This window comes from Lonchura striata, chromosome 19, assembly GCF_046129695.1.
Source record: "Lonchura striata isolate bLonStr1 chromosome 19, bLonStr1.mat, whole genome shotgun sequence".
Lineage (NCBI taxonomy): Eukaryota > Metazoa > Chordata > Aves > Passeriformes > Estrildidae > Lonchura > Lonchura striata.
The window spans coordinates 2,897,861-2,922,261 of record NC_134621.1 but is presented as its reverse complement, the minus strand read 5'-3'; the positions used below and the strand labels follow the sequence as shown (position 1 = coordinate 2,922,261).

At 42.7% G+C, this 24,401-nt stretch overlaps 1 protein-coding gene across 4 annotated transcripts; it reads left to right on the top strand.

Annotated features, from left to right (window-relative positions):
- The first annotated feature begins 707 nt into the window (after window positions 1–707).
- Window positions 708–22,407, top strand: NARF (nuclear prelamin A recognition factor). Of its 4 annotated transcripts, none has more exons than XM_077787333.1 (12): window positions 708–899; window positions 6,590–6,648; window positions 6,993–7,073; window positions 7,931–8,074; window positions 9,697–9,829; window positions 11,327–11,461; window positions 14,275–14,393; window positions 15,224–15,353; window positions 16,043–16,115; window positions 18,960–19,097; window positions 19,579–19,736; window positions 20,296–22,407. In XM_077787333.1, exons 2-12 carry the CDS (start codon window positions 6,622–6,624, stop codon window positions 20,535–20,537), a joined length of 1,380 nt encoding a protein of 459 aa, XP_077643459.1. In that variant the 5' UTR covers window positions 708–899; window positions 6,590–6,621; the 3' UTR covers window positions 20,538–22,407. The 4 variants fall into 4 exon arrangements, with proteins under 4 accessions (XP_077643459.1, XP_021391503.2, XP_077643458.1 ...); XM_021535828.2 differs by lacking the exon at window positions 708–899 and adding an exon at window positions 4,266–4,807; XM_077787332.1 differs by lacking the exon at window positions 708–899 and adding an exon at window positions 4,926–5,677.
- The last annotated feature ends 1,994 nt before the right edge of the window (window positions 22,408–24,401 follow it).

Sequence of the window (24,401 nt, the reverse complement as noted above, 5' to 3'; positions counted from 1 at the left end):
CGCGCCAGGATAATCTGCCAGTACTCAGCATGGCGCAGAGGATGGGCCCTGAACCTCCCTTTCCCGCCCGTGAGGGCAGCGCCGCGCCAAGACAATCTGCCAGTACTCAGCATGGCGCAGAGGATGGGCTCTAAACCTCCCTTCCCCGCCCGTGAGGGCAGCGCCGCGCCAGGATAATCTGCCAGTACTCAGCATGGCGCAGAGGATGCACCATAAACCTCCCTTCCCCGCCCGTGAGGGCAGCGCCGCGCCAGGATAATCTGCCAGTACTCAGCATGGCGCAGAGGATGGGCCCTGAACCTCCCTTCCCCGCCCGTGAGGGCAGCGCCGCGCCAAGACACTCTGCCAGTACTCAGCATGGCGCAGAGGATGGGCTCTAAACCTCCCTTCCCCGCCCGTGAGGGCAGCGCCGCGCCAAGATGGCGGCGCGCTGCCAGTACTCAGCATGGCGCCTCCGCCCGCGGGTGCTGCTGAAGTACGAGCGTTCGATGTTTCTTTGGTTGTTTCACTTTAGCGGTGCTTGGAAAGAGCAGAAAGCTCGCGTGGCCAGAGGAGTGAACTGCTCCAGGGTGTGTGGGTGAGCCGCAGTGGATGCAGTTGGACCGGGCCGCGATGGGTGAGGTGGACGTGGCCCCTTGCATGAGGGGGTCGGGGAGGGCAGGGGAGCCCCTCGCTGGAACAGGGCTCCCCTGGGGGCTGTCCCCGGGCTCGGGGAGGCCAGGAAACGTCTGGGTTCTCGATGGCAGCACTCGGGGCAGCGCTGCCCCAAAAGCGCCGGTGCTGAGCCTCGGCTGTGGCAGAGTGAGAGAAGCTTTGGGGTTGGAAGGAGCCTCTGTGGAGATCGCTCAGGCCAAACCCTGCTGACACACCTCGAGCAGCTGACACAGAAACGCGTTCAGGTGGGTTTGGAACGTCTGCAGGGAGGTGTTACCGATTTTAGGTGCTCTCTAAACACAGACACAGAGTTTAGTTTAGTACGGAGACGTTTATTCTGCTCAGGATGCAAAGTGGTTTCCACAGATCAAGCACACCAAAGCTTTTAACTACGTACACGTTTCCGCAAACACAGACATTAACGTTCACTGCCTACAAGTTACATAATTCTCTTAATAATTAGTGTTCTGTCTTCTATTGGTTAATAATTCACTTGTCAAGCTAATAAGTCTGCATGTGCAGTCTTTCCTTCTTGTCGGTGGGTTTCTTATGTCAGCGGTTGCAGATTCCACCTGCCAGAATTACCTTTTACCCACTTGGAGCTGATTTCAGCACAGTTGCTGAGTTGGCTTCATTTGTTTCTTCTTATATTGGGAGTTCTTGCCAGATGGCCCCTAAATTCTGAATTCTTTGTGTCCACCGCCAGCAGGCATCCTTTTTTCTCAGACTTTGTTAACCTCTGCTAGGTCTGAAATCATTAAAACATTATCAAGCCCTAGACTTTAACAAGGCAATTTCATCAACAAATAACTTGTTTTTTCTAAAATCTAAACATCACTTATATTTGGAAAGCAGAAATATCAGCGATAATCTTACAGGTCCAACATGAGTTTTCTGAATTGTACATCAGCTGAAGGCTTGGGTTTAAAAATCTGTTATTTGGGGAGAAAAAGTTTCTAATTCACTTGAAATACGGAGTAATTTTCCTGTTGTGGACAAATAGGCTGCATTTGGAAAATCTTTCACGTTTCAGTCAAACATCATTCACATGGGAAAGCTGTTCCTGTTCAATCCATTAGAGCAACTGCTTATGTCAGGCAGGATGGGTGAAGTGCAGACATCTGTCGTTTAGCTTAACTTCTTAAATTATTCTAAGTCAGTGTGTAACTTCATCTACAACTAATATTTGGTCCTGTCTCAGTTGCACAGGAATGTCCTTCCTGGGTGAAATCCTCAATTTTTGGCTTTTTTCCAAACATGAATATATTCTGGAGTGTTTACTCAGGCCATGACATGATAGAAATTTATTTAGCTGTTCTCAACATTAGTCTGGTGAAATCAGTGATTTTCATAACATTCTATAGTGAATATAGGGAAAAAAACACCCCAGAGTCCATGGTAAAGACATTTAAGTGTAAGTACTGGAAAATACCAGCTGATGTGCAGTTTCTCTTTAAGTGTGTTAATGGGAAAGGCAGTGAGGAACTGCAAGAATGAACTGGCCTGCTTGTGAGTCACAAGGTACCAGCTGCTGGATTTGGATGAAAAATAGGAAGTAATAAGTATCACGTGTGCTCAACCCAAACAAACAGCTGACTGATTCTTCTGGGAAGATATTTATGTCTAATTAGCTGTCAATCAGTTTTTATAAGCAACTGGTTTCTCTGGGAACCAAATGTTAAGCTGTTTTAATTGATACAAGACAAAAGGTTTCTTGTGTTATTTCTTGAATAAGCAAGAAATTCATCTGTCCCCTCCACTCAGCATAAACCACACAGCATATGTTTTATTATTATTTTACTAATTGCAAAATTATCAGCAACTCTACTTCTGCAGTTCTTCAGAGGTCACACTAGAATAACCTGATATGACTTAATTTAATTATGAAAGTTACAGAGACGTTTTTTCAACCATGGGAATTAGCACATACATACACAATCAAATATGGCAAGGATCCTTCTAAGTTTCTGCTATCCATTAATGATTCTCACAGCATTTTTTCTAAAATACAGCATTTTTTCTAAAATATGGGGATTTTTCCCCAGCTCTTTGAAGTAGGTGAGTGCTGTTCTGCCTACCAATAGAAAAAGGAAGAATGAACATTTTGAAAGCCTGGGCTTAACAGCATGAATTCCAAACCACTGCTGCAGAAACAAAAACTATTTTCCAAAATAAACAATTCAGGAATATGTGATTGACTATTTGTAGACTTCTTCCTCAACAATGTAAAAATAGATTCTGTGGAAGTGTTTATGTTCTATTTGTGTAGTAAACACACTTGTAACTTGTAAGTCATTGACCTAAACCCAAGAACATGCAGATAGAACACAGCTGGCCTTTATTTTGAATTAGTCTGACATGTCTGTAATTCTGGTGCTTTTTCGTTTTCAGACCATTTCCTTAAATATTCTTTTCTAGATACTTTTTTTTTTTTTTTTTTTTCGCCCTAAGGTCTTAAACTTAGGAATTCAGCTATGCAATAAGCATGTGATGTTACTAAGTGCCAGGATAAATTCCCAGAGTGCTTGCTTGGAAGCAGCGACCAAATGCTTTGGACAGAATTGGCTGCGAGTCCTGTTAGAAATGAGCTCACCCCACAGAAGCAGCTCTCCATGCTGCCCCTGACCTCTGGGAACAGTGTGTGTGCAGCCTGCAAAGCACAGATTTCATGGAATACATGTTCACCAGCTGTAGCCAAGAGTTATTGCCCAATTCTGACAGCTGGGGAGTGGCATGTGCTGTCACTGTGCCATTTACAGCTGGCACTGCCCTGCAGGACAGATGCAAAGCCTGTAACACTTTGCAGTTGTTTGCAACACACTGTTTTCACAGGGAAATTCTTATTTCTCCATTTCATTCAACATGTATCAGGGCAGGGATAAATGTTACAAAGAGCACGAAGGCAAAATACATCAACAGTGGCAATAAAAGAAGTGATGCCTTTAAGTGCTACCTGCTGCTGGCATAGGAAAGGTTTTAGAGATGGAGGCTTTTGGGAAGCAGCCCTGCAAAAGTGGAAAGTGTTACCATCCCCAGATTAAAGCAGGATGGTGCTTTCTTGTCTCAGGGTGTCAAAGATCCACTGTGCTGGGGGAAAATGGCATCCATAGTTCATGGAAAACAGAAAGTGCTCTTGGCAATAAAATAAATGAGACATCTAATTATCTAATGATTTCACAAATATAACTTTATACTGTGCACTGAAACAGATTTCCTTGCACACTTTTCAGTTTGTATAACTTTTAGCTCTTTTTGTTTGAATTTTTAAATCGAAATAAATTCAATCCAAGTATTCTTAAAATGAAGGATAACATAGGGCTATTTAATGTACGTACCTAAGATGTCCTCAATATTTCTGCAAAATGCTTCCATTTCTATGCAGTTCTCTGTTTTTCATTGTGAATACAAAATAAACATGGGAGGAAATTCAGTCTTCTGCCCTTTGATGATTTGCAGAAGAATTGTTTAATCCAGTCCTGTAACAGATGACTAACTTAGTTCACCAGATTCCCATCCCTGGAAACACTCAAGGCCAGGCTGGATGGGGCTTGGAGCAACCTGGTCTAGTGGAAGGGAGGTTTGGACTAGATGACCTTCAGAGGTCCATTTTAAATATGATCTGTGCACTTATAGAAATATATAAAACTGACATGTTTTTTGAAGAATCACTGTATCAGTTTTGGATAACAAATGTAGGTGTAATCAGAGTATGAAACAGGAAGATTTTAGCTGTGCCTTTAAGTGCAAATCTCAACACATTTCTAATTTAGAACTTCTCATGTATCCTATCACCTTATTGGTCAATGCAACTATAGCTGTTGTATCCTGGTGGAATAAGGTGGGAGGTTGGCACAGCTTTTTTTGTATGAAAATACTCATCCACAGGAACAAGAAAGATGTCAGATAATGCTATATTCCAGCAAGTCTGTAGGAAATGCAAATTCTTAGGTCACATAGGAATTGCTCAGGAGTGGTTGTGCCTGTAAAAAGCTTGGGTTAATATGAAATGTGAAAGCATCTTTAATGAAGAGAGCAGAGGCACAGAAAATTATTACCAAAGCTATTACAATTTTTACCTCAAGCCAGGATTAGTGATATTTTTTCCAGGGCATAATGCTGAATAAAGCAGCATTAGCTTACTTTCCTTGAAGTGGTAAGTATGAAAACGTTTCTGTTTGGTTTTATCATGGTTAAGCTGAGGTATTCTTGATTTCTCTGACCTCAGTGATAACTCACCTATAGTCTGAAATTAAAAAAAAAAACCACTATATTCTTCCCTGGGGTTATCTTCAGTGTCCTTAAAACAGAACAAGTAAAGTTCTGTTTTTTGGTTAACAAACCCCTCCGGCTGTGCCTGCTTCCAGCCTTTGTGCTCAAAACCTATTTGTGGCTTAGAGGTCACTGTAGAAGGAGGGGATTTACCCAGTGTTGTAGAAAAGTTGCAGTTTAGGCAGGAAATTGCATGTTTTTTGGAAGTTCTGTGGTTTAATTTATAAAATGTCATTTTACACTTGAATAGCTTATCTGTGTAGCCGTAGGCGTTTGCTTGTACGTGTGGGTTCCTGTGGCCGGGGGTTAAAAAAGGAGCAGAATGTAGATTGAACCTTTCTGTCAAAATCCTACAACCTGAGGTTCAGAAAAACAAGAAATCATAAACATCTTGATTAATACTCCGGGGCCTTTGGGACTGTGGAAGGTTGATGTCTGATTAATAATCCTGTTATGAGGATTTGTGATTTCTGCCTGGGAACAGCATTGCTGGTACTTGTGTTTTGTTACAGGAATGGGAAATCGCAGCATATTGGTTAAATAAAATGGTGATGATGCTGTATTTAGTAACTGGCAGAGTGTCATTTCACTTTAAAGCCATTGGGAAAAAAACAAAAATTGCGGGGTGGGGGGGAACCCTTTGTACGATATAACAGAGGAGCGCGTTGTAAAAAATGCGGAGGGACGCTCCAGAGAAGCGGCGAAGCCGAGCGCGGAGGGCAGGCTGGCGGATCACTGCGGCCCGGGGGTCCGGGTCGGGATCGGGATCGGGATGGGGATGGGGATGGGGATGGGATGGGGATGGGGATGGGGATGGGGATGGGGATGGGGATAGGGATGGGGATGGGGATGGGGATGGGGATGGGATGGTTTGGGGATGGGGATGGGGATGGGATGGGGATGGGGATGGGGATGGGGATGGGATAGGATGGGGATGGGATAGGATGGGGATGGGATGGGGATGGGGATGGGATGGGGATGGGGATGGGGATGGGGATGGGGATGGGGCTGGGGATGGGGATGGGGATGGGGATGGGATGGTTTGGGGATGGGGATGGGGATGGGATGGGGATGGGGATGGGGATGGGGATGGGATGGTTTGGGGATGGGGATGGTTTGGGGATGGGGATGGGATAGGATGGGGATGGGGATGGGATAGGATGGGGATGGGGATGGGATGGTTTGGGGATGGGGATGGGGGCGTCCCTCCGCGTACGTGCGGCGGCGCAGGTCCGCAATGAGCCCGGCGGGCGCGGCCGGGGGAGGCGGCGGGGGAGGCGGCGCCGCCCCGCCCGCTCTGCGGCCACAGGCGCAGCCCCGGCGGCAGGTACGGGGCCGGCGCTGCGCCCCGCTACCCCCCGGCAGGCTTCCTTGGGCCTTTCGGTTGTCGTTATTTTATTTATTGATTTATTTTTTTCCCTGTGGAGCCGCGGCTCGTGCCCGCCCGTTCTCCCGTTACCTCGGTGCGGGGTGCGGGAGCGCCTTCCCCGCGGGGCTCGGCCAGCGCCGCCCCGGGACCGCCCGGCGGGGCGGGCGCGGCCACAAAGGGCGGCGGGGACCGGGGGACGGCGGCGGGGACCGAGGGACGGCGGCGGGGACCGAGGGAGGGCGGCGGGCTGGCGCTGCCGCTGCGGCTCTCACCGCCCCGCTCTCTCCTGTCCCGCAGCCCCGGCGGCCGGCTCCGCGCGTCAGCCGCAAATGAAGTGCGAGAACTGCAGCAAGAAGGTGAGTGCGGCGGCCGGGTCCTGCCCGCCCCCCGGCTGGGGGGATGCCGCCGGCGGGGACGGGCTCGGAGCCCCGCCGGCCCCAAGGTCACGGAGCGGCGCGCTGTCGCCGGCGTGCGGCTTGCCCTCGGCAGCCCCGAACCGCCCAGAGCTCGCAAACCGATGAAGCAGGGCGATTCCACGGAAATGATTTCCATCGTAGGAATTGCACTTTGTCTTGCGCGTGTTCTAAAACGCTGTAAATAACTCTGCCGGTGGTTAATGATGGGAACAGTTCGGCAGAAGTGTTTTTACAGAATGGTGAGCAGGCTTTGCATAATGCACGCGTTTTATGTTTTGTTTCAGGAATGCAGTAAAAAACAGAAAAATGACGATACGCAAAGTACGTCTGTTGATGCATTGAGTTCAAATAATGGCTCTGAAGAGGTAATGTTCCCTTTAAAATCTGTATTAGACTCTATATTATTTTGTTTTGTGGACCCCAAAATGGGTTGAAAGGAGACAACTTTCAACTATTAAGTATAACAATAAACAACAAGCAGTTGAAAACAATTATGAGCTCTTGTATGCATCCCTTAATATGTGAGTCAAAAATCTTGTAAAAAGGTGCAATAAAAGCCCTTAGTATGCAAACACAAAACAGAAATTCTAAGTTCTAAAAATTTGGAGTGCTAAAACACTTATATCAAGTCTCCAGAACAGAGAGCTTGTCAGAAGATGAGTTTTGATAGTACAAGTGGACAAAATATCTACTTATTCCTTACATCCAAGTATTCATTCTTCTCAGGTGAGCTGCAGATAGTCTGAAACTCTTGATCTCAAGAGAATATGTTTAGAGCAATTGTAGAACTGTGTTCCCTTTGTTTTACCTCGTGCTACAAAGCCTAAGCCACCTTGCTGTTAGAGGGACATCTGGTTAAAGAGCATTAATAGTTCAAGGGAAAGTTTTCTCAGTTGCTCCGTGAGTTGATGGGGACTGTCAGCTCTGAAGCACAGTGCAAATTAAGTTACTAGCATATGGACTAGGGGCTAAATTTAGATTTTTGTTTACACTTCAACGTTTCGCAGTTTCACAGTAATAGGAGGAGCAGAGCTATGATTGGGATGGAACATATTATTTTGTTTACCTGCAAATAATCTTGGACGTTATGCAAGTGTCAAGGATTGTCCTGCTTTAAACCCAATAGGAATGCTGTGTTAGCTTTTCATCTGGCTCATTGCAGAGATCTTGAAAATCATTTGATCAGTATTCAATTCTTGTTTACTTCTTTTTTTGCCACCAGAAAAATGAGTTTGATACACTGGCTAATGCTAAAATACTCCTTAGCGACTGCTTAGCTTGTGACAGTTGCATGACATTGGAAGAAGGAGTCAGAGTTTTCCAGCAGAATCAGAAGGAGTTCTTTCGTATTCTCAACCTTAATAAGGTAAAGTGACCCAAACAATACCCCGCTGTTTTCTGTGAGGAGGAGGCAGTTACAGAATGCCTAAGCAGCTTGGTTTCCCAAGGCGGATAATGTGAGGATTTGTCAGGTTATGCTTATTGCAAAGAGGAAGTCAGGCAACACAAATGTTAAAAGTACTTAAAATTATTTTGTACTGAAGTTGCAAGGTCACAGCACTTAACATAAACACCAGTGGAAAGTCACTGCACCTGCAGAAGGAGAATTTATTGGCAATGTGATGATTTCATTACTGTACTAACAAATTATTCTGTAGTTTAGTGTTTATACATATATACCTTCACTGCTAGGACTGTTCTGGGTGGTTTTGGTGCTAATATACCCAAATTATACAAACCTATAAAGACATGTTTGTGAAATTAGCATTCTTTTAAATATACATTCAACCTAACTACATTTTGTCCATATTCTTAGCAAACCTTGTAAGTGTTCTATTGCTGTTTTATTTTCTGCTGAGTTCTGTTTTTTCTAGAAGTTAGTTGCTTTGTGTAGTGCTCAGATCTTTAGAACCTGATACTAAATTAATCATTTTAGTTCTGCTCCAGACTTCTGTGCAAGAGCTACTAGAATTGAAACTTCTTGATCTGTACATGTGTGTCATAAATATGGATTAATTACATAATACTTACATTTTTTAGAAGGAGTTGAACTGTCCATACAGAATGATGTTGTCATACGTGAGAAAATTAGAAGAGAAGGGGGGGAAATAATCTTTTTGGGTCACATGGGTCCTGTTAAGAGGGCCTGAATCCTACAGCAGCAAGGCAGTCAGATACCTTCATCACAGCTCCAGGGGTCCAAACACAAGCAAAGGGCAGTCAGGAGCTCTTCTTGAAGGGTCATTGTCCAGCAAGGGGATCAGTACAGACTGTGGGCTCTGACCTTTGCAGGGTGACACTTGCCTGTAGCACAGTCCTGCTTTGTCTTCCAAGGGTTCCACTGGTATGGAAAATGTCCCAGCTAAAACACAAGATTAATCTTCAGCTAAATGTCAGAGTCATTAGAGCTGCACAGTTCCACACCATACACTGGGTACTTTCACAGGATTCCTCAGTGCCTATAAATGCTGATTTGTTGAGAGTCCCATTTTGCCACTTTCTCTCAACAACTGCAGTGATAAAGACACAGGAGCTTTAACAAAAAAATCAGGTGTGTAAGTTGCTGGGTTGTATTTATAGCTTAAAACGTCCCTGCTTCTGTAAACATTCTTTATAAATGTTTAAACATACAGCTCTTTTCATATTTGCTAGAATATTTCATCCTACTAGAACATCAGAATGTCCTTTAACTTCACTTAACCCCACACAGAAACCAACCACAGAATTGTCCTAGGAGGGGTGAATTTCCCCTGAGTTCTATAAAAGAAACATCTACAGATGACTGGAGATGAACACTGTGAGGATCAGAGAACATCCTGTTCTGCTGCAGCTTGAGGGTTGTTTCACAGGGTTTTTAATGATGTGGCCCACTGAAGCATGAGACTCCAAGGAATATCTCCAGGAATGGGAAAGGAAGGGAAAGCAAGGGGCCTTACCCTGTTGTAATGAGAATCTTTTTTTTCTTTTCCCCTTTGTTTCACTTACCAGAAATGTGATACCTCAAAACACAAAATATTGGCAGTGTCTCTATGCCCTCAGTCATTGCCTTATTTTGCTGCTAAATTCAATTTCTCTGTGAATGAAGCAGCCAAGAGACTCTGTGGTTTCCTCAAAAGTCTTGGTAAGTTTGCATTTGTTATGGTGGTGAAGCAGAAAGGGAGGGAACATTTTGGTTGGTTTTGCTTTCTCAGCAGCCTTCCAGTACCTGAAGGGGCTGCAGGAGAGTTGGGGAGGGTTTTTGACAGCACGGAGGGAAACAGGGCAGGGTTAGATTAGATAATAGGAAGAAATGAGGGTGGGGAGGCCCTGGCACAGGTGCCCAGAGCAGCTGGGGCTGCTCGTGGATCCCTGGCAGTGCCCAAGGACAGGCTGGACAGGCTTGGAGCAGCCTGGGACGGTGGGAGGTGGCTCTGCCATGGCAGGGGGTGGCACTGGATGAACTTTAAGGTTCCTCCCAAGCAAAACCAGTGGTGGGATTCCATTCCATGGTGTTTTGTTAAGCAGTCCTAAAGTGCCCTTGCACAAGCTCGTTCAGGGTTTGAACTCCACGCTCTGTGAAGTTGCAGCCAGGCACCAGTGCCACATAGAGCAGTGTGAGAAACTGGGGACATTCCCTGCTCACGGGAAAGGTCACAGAATAGAAGGACATTGTAGAGCTGCCTCCAAAACCTTGGCTACCAAGAAACTGGGGAGGGCTTAGCACAAGCTTCCCATTATTTTATAACTTGAGGGAGAAGGTAATTCTTATTCCTTCAGTCCTTTTGACACATTGTATCTCTAGAAGATTCTTAGTTCTGGGTTTTTTTCTGTAATTTGAAATTAAAAGAACTGTTGTATCTGCCTGTTTTATGTTAAAGCTGTATTTCCTTTGCTCATTATATACAAAGTTTATATTTAAAAAGCAATCGCCACTTTCCTTATAAGTTTGGGATTTTTAAAATTTACTTAAAGAAAAAGAACTGTAATAAACCTATAAACTGTTTCCTACCATCTATATCTCTCTATATTTTTTTTTCATGTTTTTTCTGATGTGTCCCTGTACCCAGTGTATATTCATCTCAAAGCATTCCTGAGTTCTGGTGGGCCCCAGATTTCCTAGAATGCATTCATTATCTACCCTCACTTCTGTGGGGATGTGCTCAGTGTTACGTAGGCTTAATAGGGAGTGTGTTGCCAAATGAGCAGCCAGAAGGTCTCTGCTGTGTTGGTGATATGCTCCTGTACCTCTGCAAACAGCCTGAGCAATGGCAGATATGCCTCTTAGCTGGATATGATTTTTTGTGACTTCAGCATGTCTTGAAAAGAGCATTGCTTTGCAGGAGTCCCTGCATGTCAGCCAGGAGTTGTGGCATCCTGTTCAACTGAACTAAAAGTGATGGATGCTCAGAAACAAGGCAGAGAGTGTTTGCAGTGCTCCTTGCAGCATTAGCCTCTTTAAACTCTGGATGTACAAGATGATTTTCCAGTGTATGGCTTTTATTTCTTGCTGTTTGTGAAAATTTGCAGAGGGGAAGGAAAATACCTGTTGATCCTTCAAGATTTTTCATAGGCCTGGAACTTTGAAAAGGTGTTTGGGAGGTTGAAAACATTGTGGTGATGTTTCTGCTTGCTTCCCTAGGGGTGCATTATGTTTTTGACACCACTATAGCTGCAGATTTCAGTATCCTGGAGAGCCAGAGGGAATTTGTGCAGCGGTACCAGCGGAGGAACCAGGAGGAACATGCCTTACCAATGTTTGCCTCTGCTTGCCCTGGTGAGAACTGATTTATCCATCCTTCCTGCCCTCCAAACCAGTCTCACTGGAGCCACCAAGGAGCTGAGGAAAGGGTGGCTTTCTCTGGGAGCCTTACATAACTCAGAACATTTTTAATTTGCTTTTGAGGGACACCAAGCACGCAGTATTTGTTCCCAGTATCACTGCTTATCCTGAGTGCATGTCAGTGCTTGGAATTGAGAATCAGACTGGAATGGAGGAGTTTAGTGGGTGCTTCTTGTGTGTTCAGACCTCAAAGTTTAACAGGGAGTTAAACTCTCATTGAAAAGAATCTTAAAGAAACTTTGATAGAATTAAACCACAATCTCTGTTACCTTAAGCAAAGTTTAGAACTTGCCACTTAAGCCTAGGGGAAAGTAGCAAGTGACATTCCTTGTGATGACTGTGAGATGGATTATGTCTGACACTTGGGAAGTAATTCTCACATGAAATGTCACAGACTTGACTCACTGAATGGCTCACTCCTGAGAACATGTTCTGTTATGAGCAGAACCTGCACTTGTACCAGCTGAAAAGATGCAGAACATGCAGCCACTGCTCAATTTTCCATTGTTAGCACAGCACCATTTCAATTCCAAGTAAAAAGTCACATTCCTAAAAAAGTATCAAAAAGGAGGTAGAAGTAATTCCTTTGCCTAACACCCTCATCAACTCCACCCTAACGTTCATAGTGTTGCTTTTCAAAAGGTTGATAAAAATACCAAAATACTTCTTGCTAGCTTTGAAATAACTCAAGTGGATTGCATTTACTAAAGAAATGTTAGAGTGATGATGAGTTGCAGTCAGTGATCTCCAGAATCTGCTGTTGTCATTGATTTGAATTTTAAATACTGCTGTTTGAATTATACTTGTATTTTTGTTTGTTCTGTGTGTTGTGTACTGGAAATATCTGGGTTATGCTTTAACTACTACATAGATGTATTAAAAACAGGTCTCTTTTTTTCTGTTACTGTTATCTTAGTGTAACCTCTTATCTCCAGGAGCAGACATATAATATATTGGTTTTTTTAATGTAAAACCTATGCAGCAAAACACCTCCATTACTTAGTTTTGTTGTCTTGTATGTGCTTTAGGTAAAATTCAAAACCTGAGGATTTTTTTTAGAATTTCTGAGGTAATTTTAATTTGCTTCATCTGGAAACAGAGCTCAGATTATCTGCTGCTCTCAGTGGAAATACTTTAAAATAGTTATTGGAGCACTTTCGTGGTCCTTGTGTGGTTTGCACAAGATTTTTGGTTTCAGTGCTGGTTTTGGTGTCAGCTCTCTATTGTGATAGAGATGGCAACAGAAGCATGTGTGCTTTCCATTTCTGGGAATCTAACCCAGTATATCACTGTAAATCCATTTTGAAAACATGGTATGTTTCTTTGTCAGCAATTAGAGAAAGCAAAAATCCTGATTAGTCATCTTACAAGTGAGATTGTTCACTGTGTTTCTGTCCTTATTTGTCTGTGTGCATTTTCTGTTCATTTTTCCCCTTCCTCTTTCTACTCCCAAATTACAGAAATGTGTCCCCGAGGTGTTGTTTATTGGGTGTTTAGCACAAAATGGGTTTTATATTGTTCTGTAGATGCAAGGTCAATGCAAACTCAAGTATTTACTCTTTACATATTTACACATATATTTATATATATTTATTCTTTTTTATCTTGGTGTGTGACTTTGCACAGTCCTATCACCCTCTGCAGCAGGCTGGTGCATGACATCCACCATGAGCAAAGAGCAGAGCCTGCATAGTCCAGAACCTGAGAAAAGCTCTTCTCTTGTCCCTATTTTAATTTTTCACCTCCTGCTGCTCTCTGGGGAGAAACTGAGCTCATTTTTTGTTTTTCCTGTTGAAAGAACAGTAGTGTTACTACTGATAGTATATGTAATATCTCAAAAGAATCCATTTCTTTCCTTAATGTACTAAGCTGGTGAGCAACATGAAGCACTTGCTCTGGAAAATCTGATGTTTTTAAGGCACTGCCAACCTCTGTGTCATCTCAGATGGGGCAGACTTGCAGCAGCAGCAGGAAGATCATAAGTATTTAGGATTCTAATGCTTTTGTCCCAGTCCATCAATTTCCTTTTCCAGGAATGGGGTTTTACAGGAGCAAAAGCTTGCTTAGATTTTTTGCACTTCCTGCAGATGCATACATGCATCTTCATGATCACACAAGAAACCACCAAAAATAACATGTTCTGAGTTACAACTGCAGGAGTTTATATGGTCATTTTAATGCTTTCTTGCTCTTTGATGACAACACAAGCCAGAAAATGGCTGGCTGAAGGTGTGGCTACCCTAACAATAGTAAAATAAGCCATTTTTTCCTAAGCTTAATCCATGTGCATCTTGTAATAATGCTTTCATTGGCTCTTCTGTTCTAGGGGAGGCAGGCTGGGTGCAGGGATATTAAATCTCAGGAAACACCAGGTTACAGTTAAGCAGCCAAACAGTGCATTTGTTGCAGTATGTGGTGATCCAAGGGCTGAGGTCTAGAAGGTCAAATTTCTGTCAGCTGGGGTCTTGTTCTTTCTGCTTTGTTAAATCTGTGCATGAGGAAGGGTAACAGGTCAGGAAATTCACAGTGGACCTTGGTCTAGAATTCATGGCACAGTGAATTATTGACTAAAGCATTATTAACAGAGCCCTGAGGTTTCCTATGATTCCAAGGTGGGGCTTCCAGCCAACATAGAAAGGTTCTCCCTGTTGTGAAGGTGTCATCATTTTTAGAATGTGTGTCATCATTTTTAGGCACTTGCTGTGCCTGTGGGTCACTTCTCTACCTGTCATTTCTTGTGCTTCCAGGTTGGATCCGATATGCTGAAAGGGTTCTCACCAACCTGGTGACCTCCCACATTTGCACTGCAAAGTCTCCACAGCAGATCATGGGCTCCCTAGTGAAGGGATACTTTGCCAGGCAGCAGGTAAGTAATTCTGATTTATTTTTGCCATTATATTCTATTAAATGGGCTTTAATACTGAGATACAGATCTTAGTATATTACATTTGTCCTTGACTTGAAGAAGAAATGGTGCTCTGTGCTGTAAAGTGCCCATGATGAGAAGAATGTACAAAGAACCTAATTTCACACAGTGCAGTGTGAGCTGGCTGCAGTCCTTGCACCTCCAGTGCAACATGGATTTAAATATTTATGGATCAATTTAAATCCATAGCAGTTAAAGGGTTTCTTTTTTGTGAAATGCTGCCTGTGTAGTTCTACAGCACAGCCAAAACAGGAGTGGAGGAGAAAAATGTGGAAATTGCCCTGTTAGATGAGCTCAATAAAAGCACTGTATTCTTGGAGCTAACCTTTTTATCCTCAGTTTTGTATGTTGAAAAAAACTGCTCTTCTTTATCTATCACACATAAAAGGAAGTACAGGAACATTCTGTAGGGAAGGATTGGTGTCTGCACGTGGATAGACAAATCCTGAAGGGCTTGTTCTGGGTGAAAGTGAGTGAGTGACAGCCAGAAACCAGAACTCTGAACTCCTGCCTTGAATTCACTTTATAAGGCAATCAAAAAGCTGCAGGAAACATGGTCTGAGGGAATTTGGTCCAGCCAGAGACTGACTTTGGAAGTTTGCTGATGCTTTCTGACATCTGGCAAATCATTATCAGTGTGAAAATTCTTTAAATTTAATGGGTAGGGACTTAGTCCTGAGGTTTATGTCACTATTTTTGTCCCTGTCATCCTTTAAGCTGTCTTTTTGCTCTTCATGGAATTCACATGTGTTCCCTTCTGTATTCCACAGAATTTGTCTCCTGATAAAATTTTCCATGTAGTCATTGCACCTTGTTATGACAAAAAGCTGGAAGCCTTGAGGGAAGATTTCTACACTGCCTTGTATAATTCAGCAGAAGTTGATTGTGTCCTGACATCAGGTTAACTTTTTTAAACTTATCATCTATGAATATATAAGTGAATCACCATTTTTAGAATAGTCTTTATGCCAGAGTTTGCTTTTTTCAAGTCTGCTTTAGTCATAAGGTTGACTTTTTTCTGCCAAATGTGCTATGGCAGAAAGTACATTTTCTGCCAAAAAAATAAAAATGTTTAAATTTTTAATTAAAATTAGTACACATTTTTGTGCTCCTGGTAGTGCACAGGGAAGGCGGAGTGATGTGTCCCTTTCCTTCTAAGTTTCTATTCATCTAAAAAATCAGGTATTTTGACAGCCTGTTAAAGAATGTAAAAGTTATGCAAATCCATATTTAAAACATTTGTCTGGCTTGTCTATGGTTATTATTTTATTAAGAATTTTTCCTAATTCATGGCACCAGTTGCCTTTTGGTGAGGATCTTGTCTTTAGCCTTAGCATCCAGACATCCTGCAGTGTAGTTTGGGTATTTCCAAGCTTGGCCTAACAGAAAGGCTGAGGCTCTAAGCAGAGTCTGGGCAAGCTGAAGGTCCCTTTTCTTTGGGGCAGGAATTGCCAGGCTCCTCAGTCACTGCAGAGGAGCTGGAGAATGTGACACAAAGCAATGCAGGTGTTGGGGTGTTGATCTCTGAGACAGAGGCACTGTGTGTGCTGTGCTTTGTGTTGAAAGTAAAATGTTGTGTTTTCCTACAGGTGAAATTGTCCAAATAATGGAACAGAAAAATGTGTCGATGAAAGATGTGGCTGAAGTAGCTGTAGATAGTTTGTAAGTAGTTTTGCTGTGGATTGCTTTTTTATTTTAATGACACACATCATGTTGCAGCATATTCAACATTGTTGGATAAAGCTCTTTTGTGACTTAGAGATGGGGTAAGATGTTTTAAAAACTTTTATTCTATTTTCAGTCTCATTTGAAGGGTGAGACAATGCAAGTGTTGCAATTCATGCTATCACAATCAGAAGCCAACTATTGCTTAATTACAATACATTGTAAGTGTTTCTTGGTTTACCAGTTTTAGCTACTCTATGTTGTAAAGTCAATGTCTTAAAGTCAATCATGGGTCTTACTACAATGCATTTTATATAGTTTTATTTCCCTAAAGTATCTAGTCTTATTTGTAAGGTCATCTTTTGAAACTTGTTTTTAGTTTAGTTTCTCTCTTAACAATGTCTGGTTTATTCTATAGTATTTTTAAGTCAGTATTTCTTAGGGTTTTTAATGCTTGCATACAGATGTACACTATGTGAGTTTTCTGTCAACCTTTGAGAATTTTCTATAAATCCATTTCCCACATGACATAAATATAAAACAGCTCAGAAGAATGTTTTTTTCTTTTTAGAGAAAAAAACCTGCATCAAAGCCTGAGTATACCACAGCTTCGCCCTTATATAGTGGCCAAACCCACAAAAATATTCTCTTAGATGTTCTTGCTATATATAAAAGAGATAATATAAAAATACATGTACTGTCTAAATACAAAGCAGATAACTTGAGGTAATGAGCCTTATACTGTAGCTCTTCTGACATTTATGACTTGAAGATTTGTGTAGCTCCTGATTGATATTTAAGGATTATCTATTATTTATTGATAAATATTGATTATTTACACTAATAATAGATGTGAGTGTATGAAGTTCAAGCCTGCTAGGAAGTGTGGCTGTCTGGGGCTGCTGCTGGCCCTGTTCAGAGCTCTCCTGTGCTCCTTGGGGAGAGCCCAGCAGCCTGATCTGTGTCCAGCTGCCTCCCAAAAAGCTGCTGGCACACAGTCCTGGGGCTGACCATCTGCTCTGGGCTCCCCTCTCTCACAGCAGCATCCTGGCAGTAAATTCTCACTCCCCAATATGTTCATGGAGATTGCTAGAAGCAGCACCCTTTCAGGAAATGGTAATTAATTGGTTTCTATACTGAGGACAGCAGTCAGTTTTTCAGGATTAGATCCAACTGGACTGTGCTTTGGATGAGAAGCACACAAAGCATTGGAGAGGTTTTGTTTCCATCCCTTCTGCTCAGGGAGCAGCGTGTGTGTGGTGTTTAATTCTCAGACTTAGTTACAGAGGCTGCTCTCCCTGATCTTTGTTCAGCTGTGACAGATGTTCCTTGGTATCTTTCCAAGGGGCTGCTAGTGGAGCAATAAACGTGCTGTCTTGCACAAAACAGAAAGCTCTGGAAGTTTTGAAAAATCCCTTCCAGTTCCAGCTGGAATCCTGCTTGGACCTAGAGGGGAGAAATTTGAGTGGGTCAGTGGGAACGTGTTCAGAGCTGTGTTTGTGTTTGCTTGTTTGTATCAGCTCTTTGATTGCTTCTACCTGAGATTGTCACACAGAATGAGAATGAATAAAGTTCTTGCAGGAATAATCAGAGACAGTCGTGTAATTCTGTGTCAGGATCACATAGAGACAGGATTTTAGTTCTCTATCAGCCTGTGCAATGAAAGGACAAGCTGTTACTCAGAATGTGCTGGTTCATTGGCTCAATTTATAGAATCACAGAAAGCCTGAGCTGGAAAGACCCACAAGGATCTCCCTGTCCAGTCCCTCTCCCTGCTCAGACCCTCCAAAAATCCCACCTGGGCATCCTGGGGAGCCTGGGCAGTGCCAGCACCCTCAGGGGGAAGAACCTTTCCCAAAATCCAGCCCAGACCTCTCCTGGCACAGCTCCAGCCATTCCATGGGTTCTGTCACTGTCACAGAGCAGAGATCAGAGCTGTCCCTCAGGAGCAGCTGCAGGTCCTGGTGGTGTCTGACCTCTGTCTCCTCCAGACTGAAAGAGCCAAATGCCCTCAATTTATGTTGGAAAATAATGTAGTTTTTTAAAGGGCTAATCTTATAATACTGGTTCAGCTGTGAGACCTAATGATGTAAATATTTGCTCTTCTAGGGTATTAAAAGTAGATCTTGCAGAGAAATTTAAACAACTTAAAGTCATCCCCTTAAAACAAGCCCCAGCACGGCAGCAATTTGTGATAAAGTGCTGGGTATTAAAACAGTTGTATGAATGTGAGCCCTTCAGAGCTGCTTTTAACTAGGGGAGAGTTGAACTTCCAGGAGATGCCCTTGGGATAGGATCTCCCATTTTCTCTCCTGAACCACAGTGTAGCACTTATTTTCAGTGTATACTGTTCTAACCTGGTTGTAGCTCTACTAATTTGGTGTGATTTTATTGGCACAGTGTTACAGACTGTGACAAACAGTTCCTAAAGCAGGAGAAGTGTCAGCAAAGACTTGTAACTTCTGAAGTAGTTTTGTATTCTCACAAGCAAAAAATGACCATTTATTTAAATAATTTTTCACCAAAATGGCTCTTGAGCAGTAAAAGGTTGTTAACAAAATCATCAGATTGTGATGAAGGTGCATTCTTATAAATTACTGTTGCTTGATATTTCTCAACATGGAGGGCCCTGCATCTTTTCTTTTAAATGCTTTTTTTCATCATCTCACTGCTGTCCTGAATAATTTACATTTTTAAGCTGTAATAAATAAAAGTGTAATGCATTCTCAGTGCCACAAAACACTTTTTGGTGGGGGAGACAGAAGAGAAGAAACACACTACTTTATTGAAGTGAAAGAATGAAATTTTTGGAGTTGATCTTCCATTTTGTTGTTCCCTAAGGTTTGATGGCTTAAAGGAGGGAGATGTAGTAAGGCATGACGGGAAGAGATCTGATGGTTACCTGGAGCACATTTTTAAATACGCTGCAAAGGAGCTTTTTGGTGTGGATGTCAAGGAGATAACCTACAAAGCACTAAAGTAAGTTAGAGTTTTGTATCCTTGCTACATAGAATGGATGAGCTAGAACAGAAGAATGTATTTCCAGTTGGTATTTCCAAATGTCCCTTAGACACTTGGCCACCCTCTTGGCAAGGAACTCGTTCCTGCAGGCCAGGAACTTCCCCTGCTTTGGTTGGTGCTGCAGTGAAAGCAGTTACTGCTAACCTGGTGTTTGGCTGCTGCAGGCTATAAACCTGCTCTGAACCTGCAAGTCTCTCACTGTGCAGCAGCTCCTGCTGGTAATAATTTAATTAAAACCTTACCTGCACTTAGAAATTAAGTAGAATTCTATTACAAAGATTCCACCCCAACTTCTGCTTAACTCACTTTAGAAAGTGGAAGAGTTCACCTTGATCTCACTTGTTCTGCTCCCTTTGGAGCATCTGAACACAAACTGGCACAGTTGGATTGTTCCTCTGGGAATGCAGGGGATTAAAATGTTCTCTCTGTGTCTTGACAGGAACAAGGACTTTCAAGAAGTTACCCTTGAAAAGGATGGGGAGACAGTGCTGCGTTTTGCAGCAGCTTATGGCTTCAGAAATATCCAAAACATGGTCCTGAAGTTGAAAAAAGGGAAGTTTTCCTACCATTTTGTAGAAGTCCTTGCCTGCCCAGGAGGTAAAAATAATTGTGGATCTGCAGTTGTTCTGCACATGTATCTTGAATCTCAAAGGAAAGCTGCCTTAAAGGCAGGCACTTCATTTCATTCCCTCTTAATTCTCTTCTTAATAATCTAAAATCTCACTGTTCATTAAGGGTCCAGAACACCAATTACAGGTGCAGAGTTGGCTCAAAAAATGATTGAGTTTTCTAAATTTAGTCATTAGTTATTTGTTCTCTTCTGACCTATAAATAAGTGCCAGCACTGCACTGCCAAACCTCAGAGGATGCTCTGAAATGGTGGTTGTCAAGGGCAAGAAAAGACAAGGAACATAATTAGGATCATAAAACCGTGGAGAATGCAGAGAAAGATTTGTGATATGGAAACCTCCTTTCCATTAAGATGAAGTTGATATTGGAGTCATTTTAGGTAAATACAAATTGTAACAGCGTGGGAGGAAGTTAAAAAAAACTTCCTGTAGAGAAGTGTGAAAAAAGAATTCTGAGTTAACAGAGACTTTATTTTCATATCAAATCTCCATCACCTTCCACCTTTTTAATTGATTTTTTTCCTAAGGGTGCCTCAATGGAAAGGGCCAGGCCCAGACTGAGGATGGCAAACCAGACAAAGCCCTGCTTGCCCAGATGGAAGAGGTGTACACTGCAATTCCTGTCAGGCTGCCAGAAGCCAACCTGCACGTGCAGAGGATGTACCAGGACTGGCTGGAGGGCATGGACTCCAGGAAGGTCCAGGACACTTTGCACACCACGTACAGTGCAGTGAATCAAAGCACCAGCAGCTTGGACATCAAATGGTAACTGCAGAGCTGGGCTGCCCTCTGTGCACCCAGCGAGGCTCTGCCCAGCTGGAGATGGTTTTGGGAAGAACCATTGCTTAGTAAAACCAGACAAGTCTCCAAAAGCCGTTTCCTGCCGCTGTCATTTCACTTCTACTATTTGTCATTTCCCTCATACAATGGAGTTCTTCATTCTAAAGCCTGATCTTGCAAGGTACATAAGTCCTTTCTGCCAGGGACAGGGAGTGTAATTCCTCATCAAGTTACTCCCTGAAGTGAAGGGTTCACTGCACAAAATGGGCTCCTCCAGGAGGGTGAGATGATTTTACTTCTAGGTCTGCAGTCCTATCATCACAGGAAAACAGTCAACAGGAATTTCAGTATTGATGCAGTTGGTGTGAAGTAACTTGGGATTTAATTACCTTGGCCCTTTTAGAGGACAAGTGAATATGTGGAGAGATGTAATGGATTTCTACAAACCTTGTATCCATAATTCAACAAAAAATACTCAGTTCTAAACTAGCCACTATTTCTTACTGATGTTGTGTCACAGAATGCTTCACAGAAACTGAATCTGGGAAGTTAATGCTAAATGGTTCATTTAAAATAGTTCCAAATAGATTGGTTGGTACACAAAGAGAACTGTCTTCCCATGTGAGTTTTCTGACAAGCTTGCAGCCAGGAGTAGTGGTGCTGCTTGCTTTGGCTTCGCTCTGAGAGTGGAACATGCCCAGATTTTTCTTTCATTTATCTCCATGTTGAAAGACTTCTGCAAAAAATAACTTCCTGGGGTGCCTCTGAGAAAAAATACTGAGCAATGCTTGTGAGCTCATCAGAGTTACAATATGCTGGCATCGTGATTTTTGATGCAGTTATTTTTATAAATATGCCATAGAAGTTCCTTAACAGACATTTTGAAGTGGTACTGCTGTGCAGCTTGTCTGCAGCTTCCCCAGTTGTCAAAGAGTTACTCAAGAATGTGATGGACAAAAGAAATTAAGACTCCTGCCAGAATTCTTCAGATTTTCCTGATAGCATCAGATCTGTTCACAGTTAATGGCTGTTTGAAGCTAGCAAAGTTCTAGCTTTCCTTATGCAGCCTGAGTGTGGATGGGCTTTTTTAATAATTTCATGCAGTTTCAATCAATCTTCTTGCAAATTTCTTCAATATTACAACTGCTTGTATGAGTAAGAAATCCTGCAAAAACCTGTCAGTGTTTAAAATGCACATTTAACCTGGACACAGTGGAATGGGATGAAGCATCAAGGGAGGCAGGGCAAGACCTGGCACTGGCTAGGTCAGGGAGGCTGAAAAGGAGAGAGACAGTGAGGTGTCACCCTGCTGACAAGAAACAGCTCTCTTAATGTGAAGCTGTTAAAAAACTGCAGCTTTCCAGTGGACCTGCACCTAAATAACAAACCATTGCACTTGGAGGTTTTCTTTCAAGTGCAAATGAATTTACTTACTGCACTACCTAAATGCCCACAATGAGATTATGCCCATGAATTATATAAATTAGCCTTTGCAAGTTGTTCCTTGTGATAAGAATCATACTTAACGTGGTGCAATATCAGAACATCGACAGAAATCTACCTCTGTACAGGAAGGGAGTCCAGGAGTCGTGGGAAGAGCTGTGTGTAGCTGGATCTGTAATAGATGTGTGCTGGAGAAAGGTGGGGGTGTTGTGTGGCATTTCAAAACAGATCACTTTCAGAAGCAACATCCACCTCCTTCGGTCTGATTTGCTTTATCTGCCGTGATTTCCTCCAAAAGCTCCACCAGAATTGTAATGTAATAAAGTGGTCCTGTTCTGTTTGTATAGGCCTGTTTCTCTGTATATATGGTTTCTAGCTGGATGCATGTTTAAATTATATCTCTGCTGCTCCTGGTACAGTGTGCTTATTTTTTTTATGTGTGTGTACTGGGTGAAATGGTACAAAACCAGTTTTGTTTTCTGAGGAAATCCTCAGTAAACTACAAAAGAGCTGCCTTGCTGTTCTGGAAGCAGAGCCCTGAACTGTTTTGGTGGCACTTTGGCCAGTGCTTGCCTGCTGCACTCCCTGTGCTGCCGGGGGAGCTGGAAGGGGCTGGGCAGTGGGTGAGATCACTCTGCTCTGCTCCAACTGCAAGGGAAATTGGTGGTTCAGAGTTCAAAATAACTTGTTTCTTCCATCTGCTCAAGGGTTTTCACCTACTGAGGTAGTCACAGTGCAGAGCTGTTGATGATTTGTCTGCTGCAGAATTCTTTTTTAAAGACAAGGCATCTAACTGAGCTTGTAGTGGTGTTGTGGTTTTGCATAACAAACCTTTCCATCACTTCCCTAAATGCAAAATCATGACAAGTGGCTACACAGAATTTTTATCATTAGTGACCTAAGTAACTGAGACTTGTCTTTTTGTTGGTTTTTTGGGGTTTTTTGTCAGCTTTTCTTTTAGAAGAATTTCTGGAATAAAATGTTTTAGTTTTTTAAAGGCCTTTTCTTTAAAGTGCCAGTTTTACAGGATAGAACTTTGCTTTTAATCTTTCCCCCTTCACCTGCTTTGAAATTTTAGCATATATCGGAAAACCTTGTTGCAACTTCATATGTAGTGAAATACTTACCTAAGTTTGATGCTGGCTTTTGAATCTGCATTGGAAAGTCCATTAATGTTGGCAATATGTGTTTTTAGCCACACTTTTGGAATTACAGCACTATTTAATTCTGATTCCCTAATAATTTCTATTGCTACTGCCTCTTCAGCAACAGGAAAATCTCCTGACATGGCCACAGCCATAGTGCTTTACCTCCCCCTTGAATTTTGTGCTAAGAGGACTTTTAGAAAATTTTGGTGCTTTGTTTTCCAGTGCAGCATGACCATGAATTATGAATAAATCACAGTACTCAATTCTGTACTGGTTCTGTCCCATTCCATGTAAAAGTTTAACTCGTTAAGTACACCTGGTTTCACCCAGGGGGTTTATCTGGGGCACCAATACTGTATCAGTATTTTATGGGACTTTTGGATTTCAGCTCCTTGAACTCTCTGAAATGGAAGGAGGAAGTTGCCAGATTGCTGCAGGAAATGGTGATTTGCTCTCTAGAATTGTCAGTTAATATATTGATTCCTGGCAAGGCAGCAAAGCCCTGTGGCCTTAAAGCTCTTGTGCTGGGGAGAATGATGATGTGTGAAACCAGCACTTGAGAGTGGCTGGCTGTGCTGAGCTGAGTGGATAGAGAAATGTAAAAGCACAGGAAAAAATCTTTTTTTGTGTGTGTGACCTGATCCAACAGTTGAGGAAAGGATGAAAATCAGCCCTGACACAGGCAAGGGATTTTTTTCATCATTAAGTTGTGTGAAAATTTAATGAATTGAGCAAACATTTTCATATGTTCTCCTGAGCAGCTGGGTCCTGGATTTCTACTAAATAATAACTGGATTTGAAGGTGTTCTGTGTTTTTTTCAAGGGCCAGCAGGGCAGGGTTACCTGGCCAGAGGAGGAGCTGTTGAACAGAGCAGGCTTGTTCCTGTTGCTGTGTAAACAAGTGACTCGTAGGACAGGTTTGGAGGAGGGGAGCCAAGGTGGAAGATGTCCTTAGCTGCTCTGGAAATGATTGATAACTACTGAGGGTTTGTGTCAGCGAAGCAGAGAGAATATTTATTTAAATTGTGCCGTTTACCCCAAAACACTGCATTTCTGCCTTGTATTTCCTAAGTGAGTAGTTGGGTGCAAAAATAATGTCTGAATTCTGTACATCTGCCTGATGAAATTTTCCACAGTGTGAATACCTCCCCCCAAGAAGTACTTAATATAAAACCAGCAGCAAAATATAACGAAATTCTTAGTTATAATAGAAAGCGTTTTGTGGGTTTCGTTGCATTGGAGAAGGTCGGGGACACCCTGTG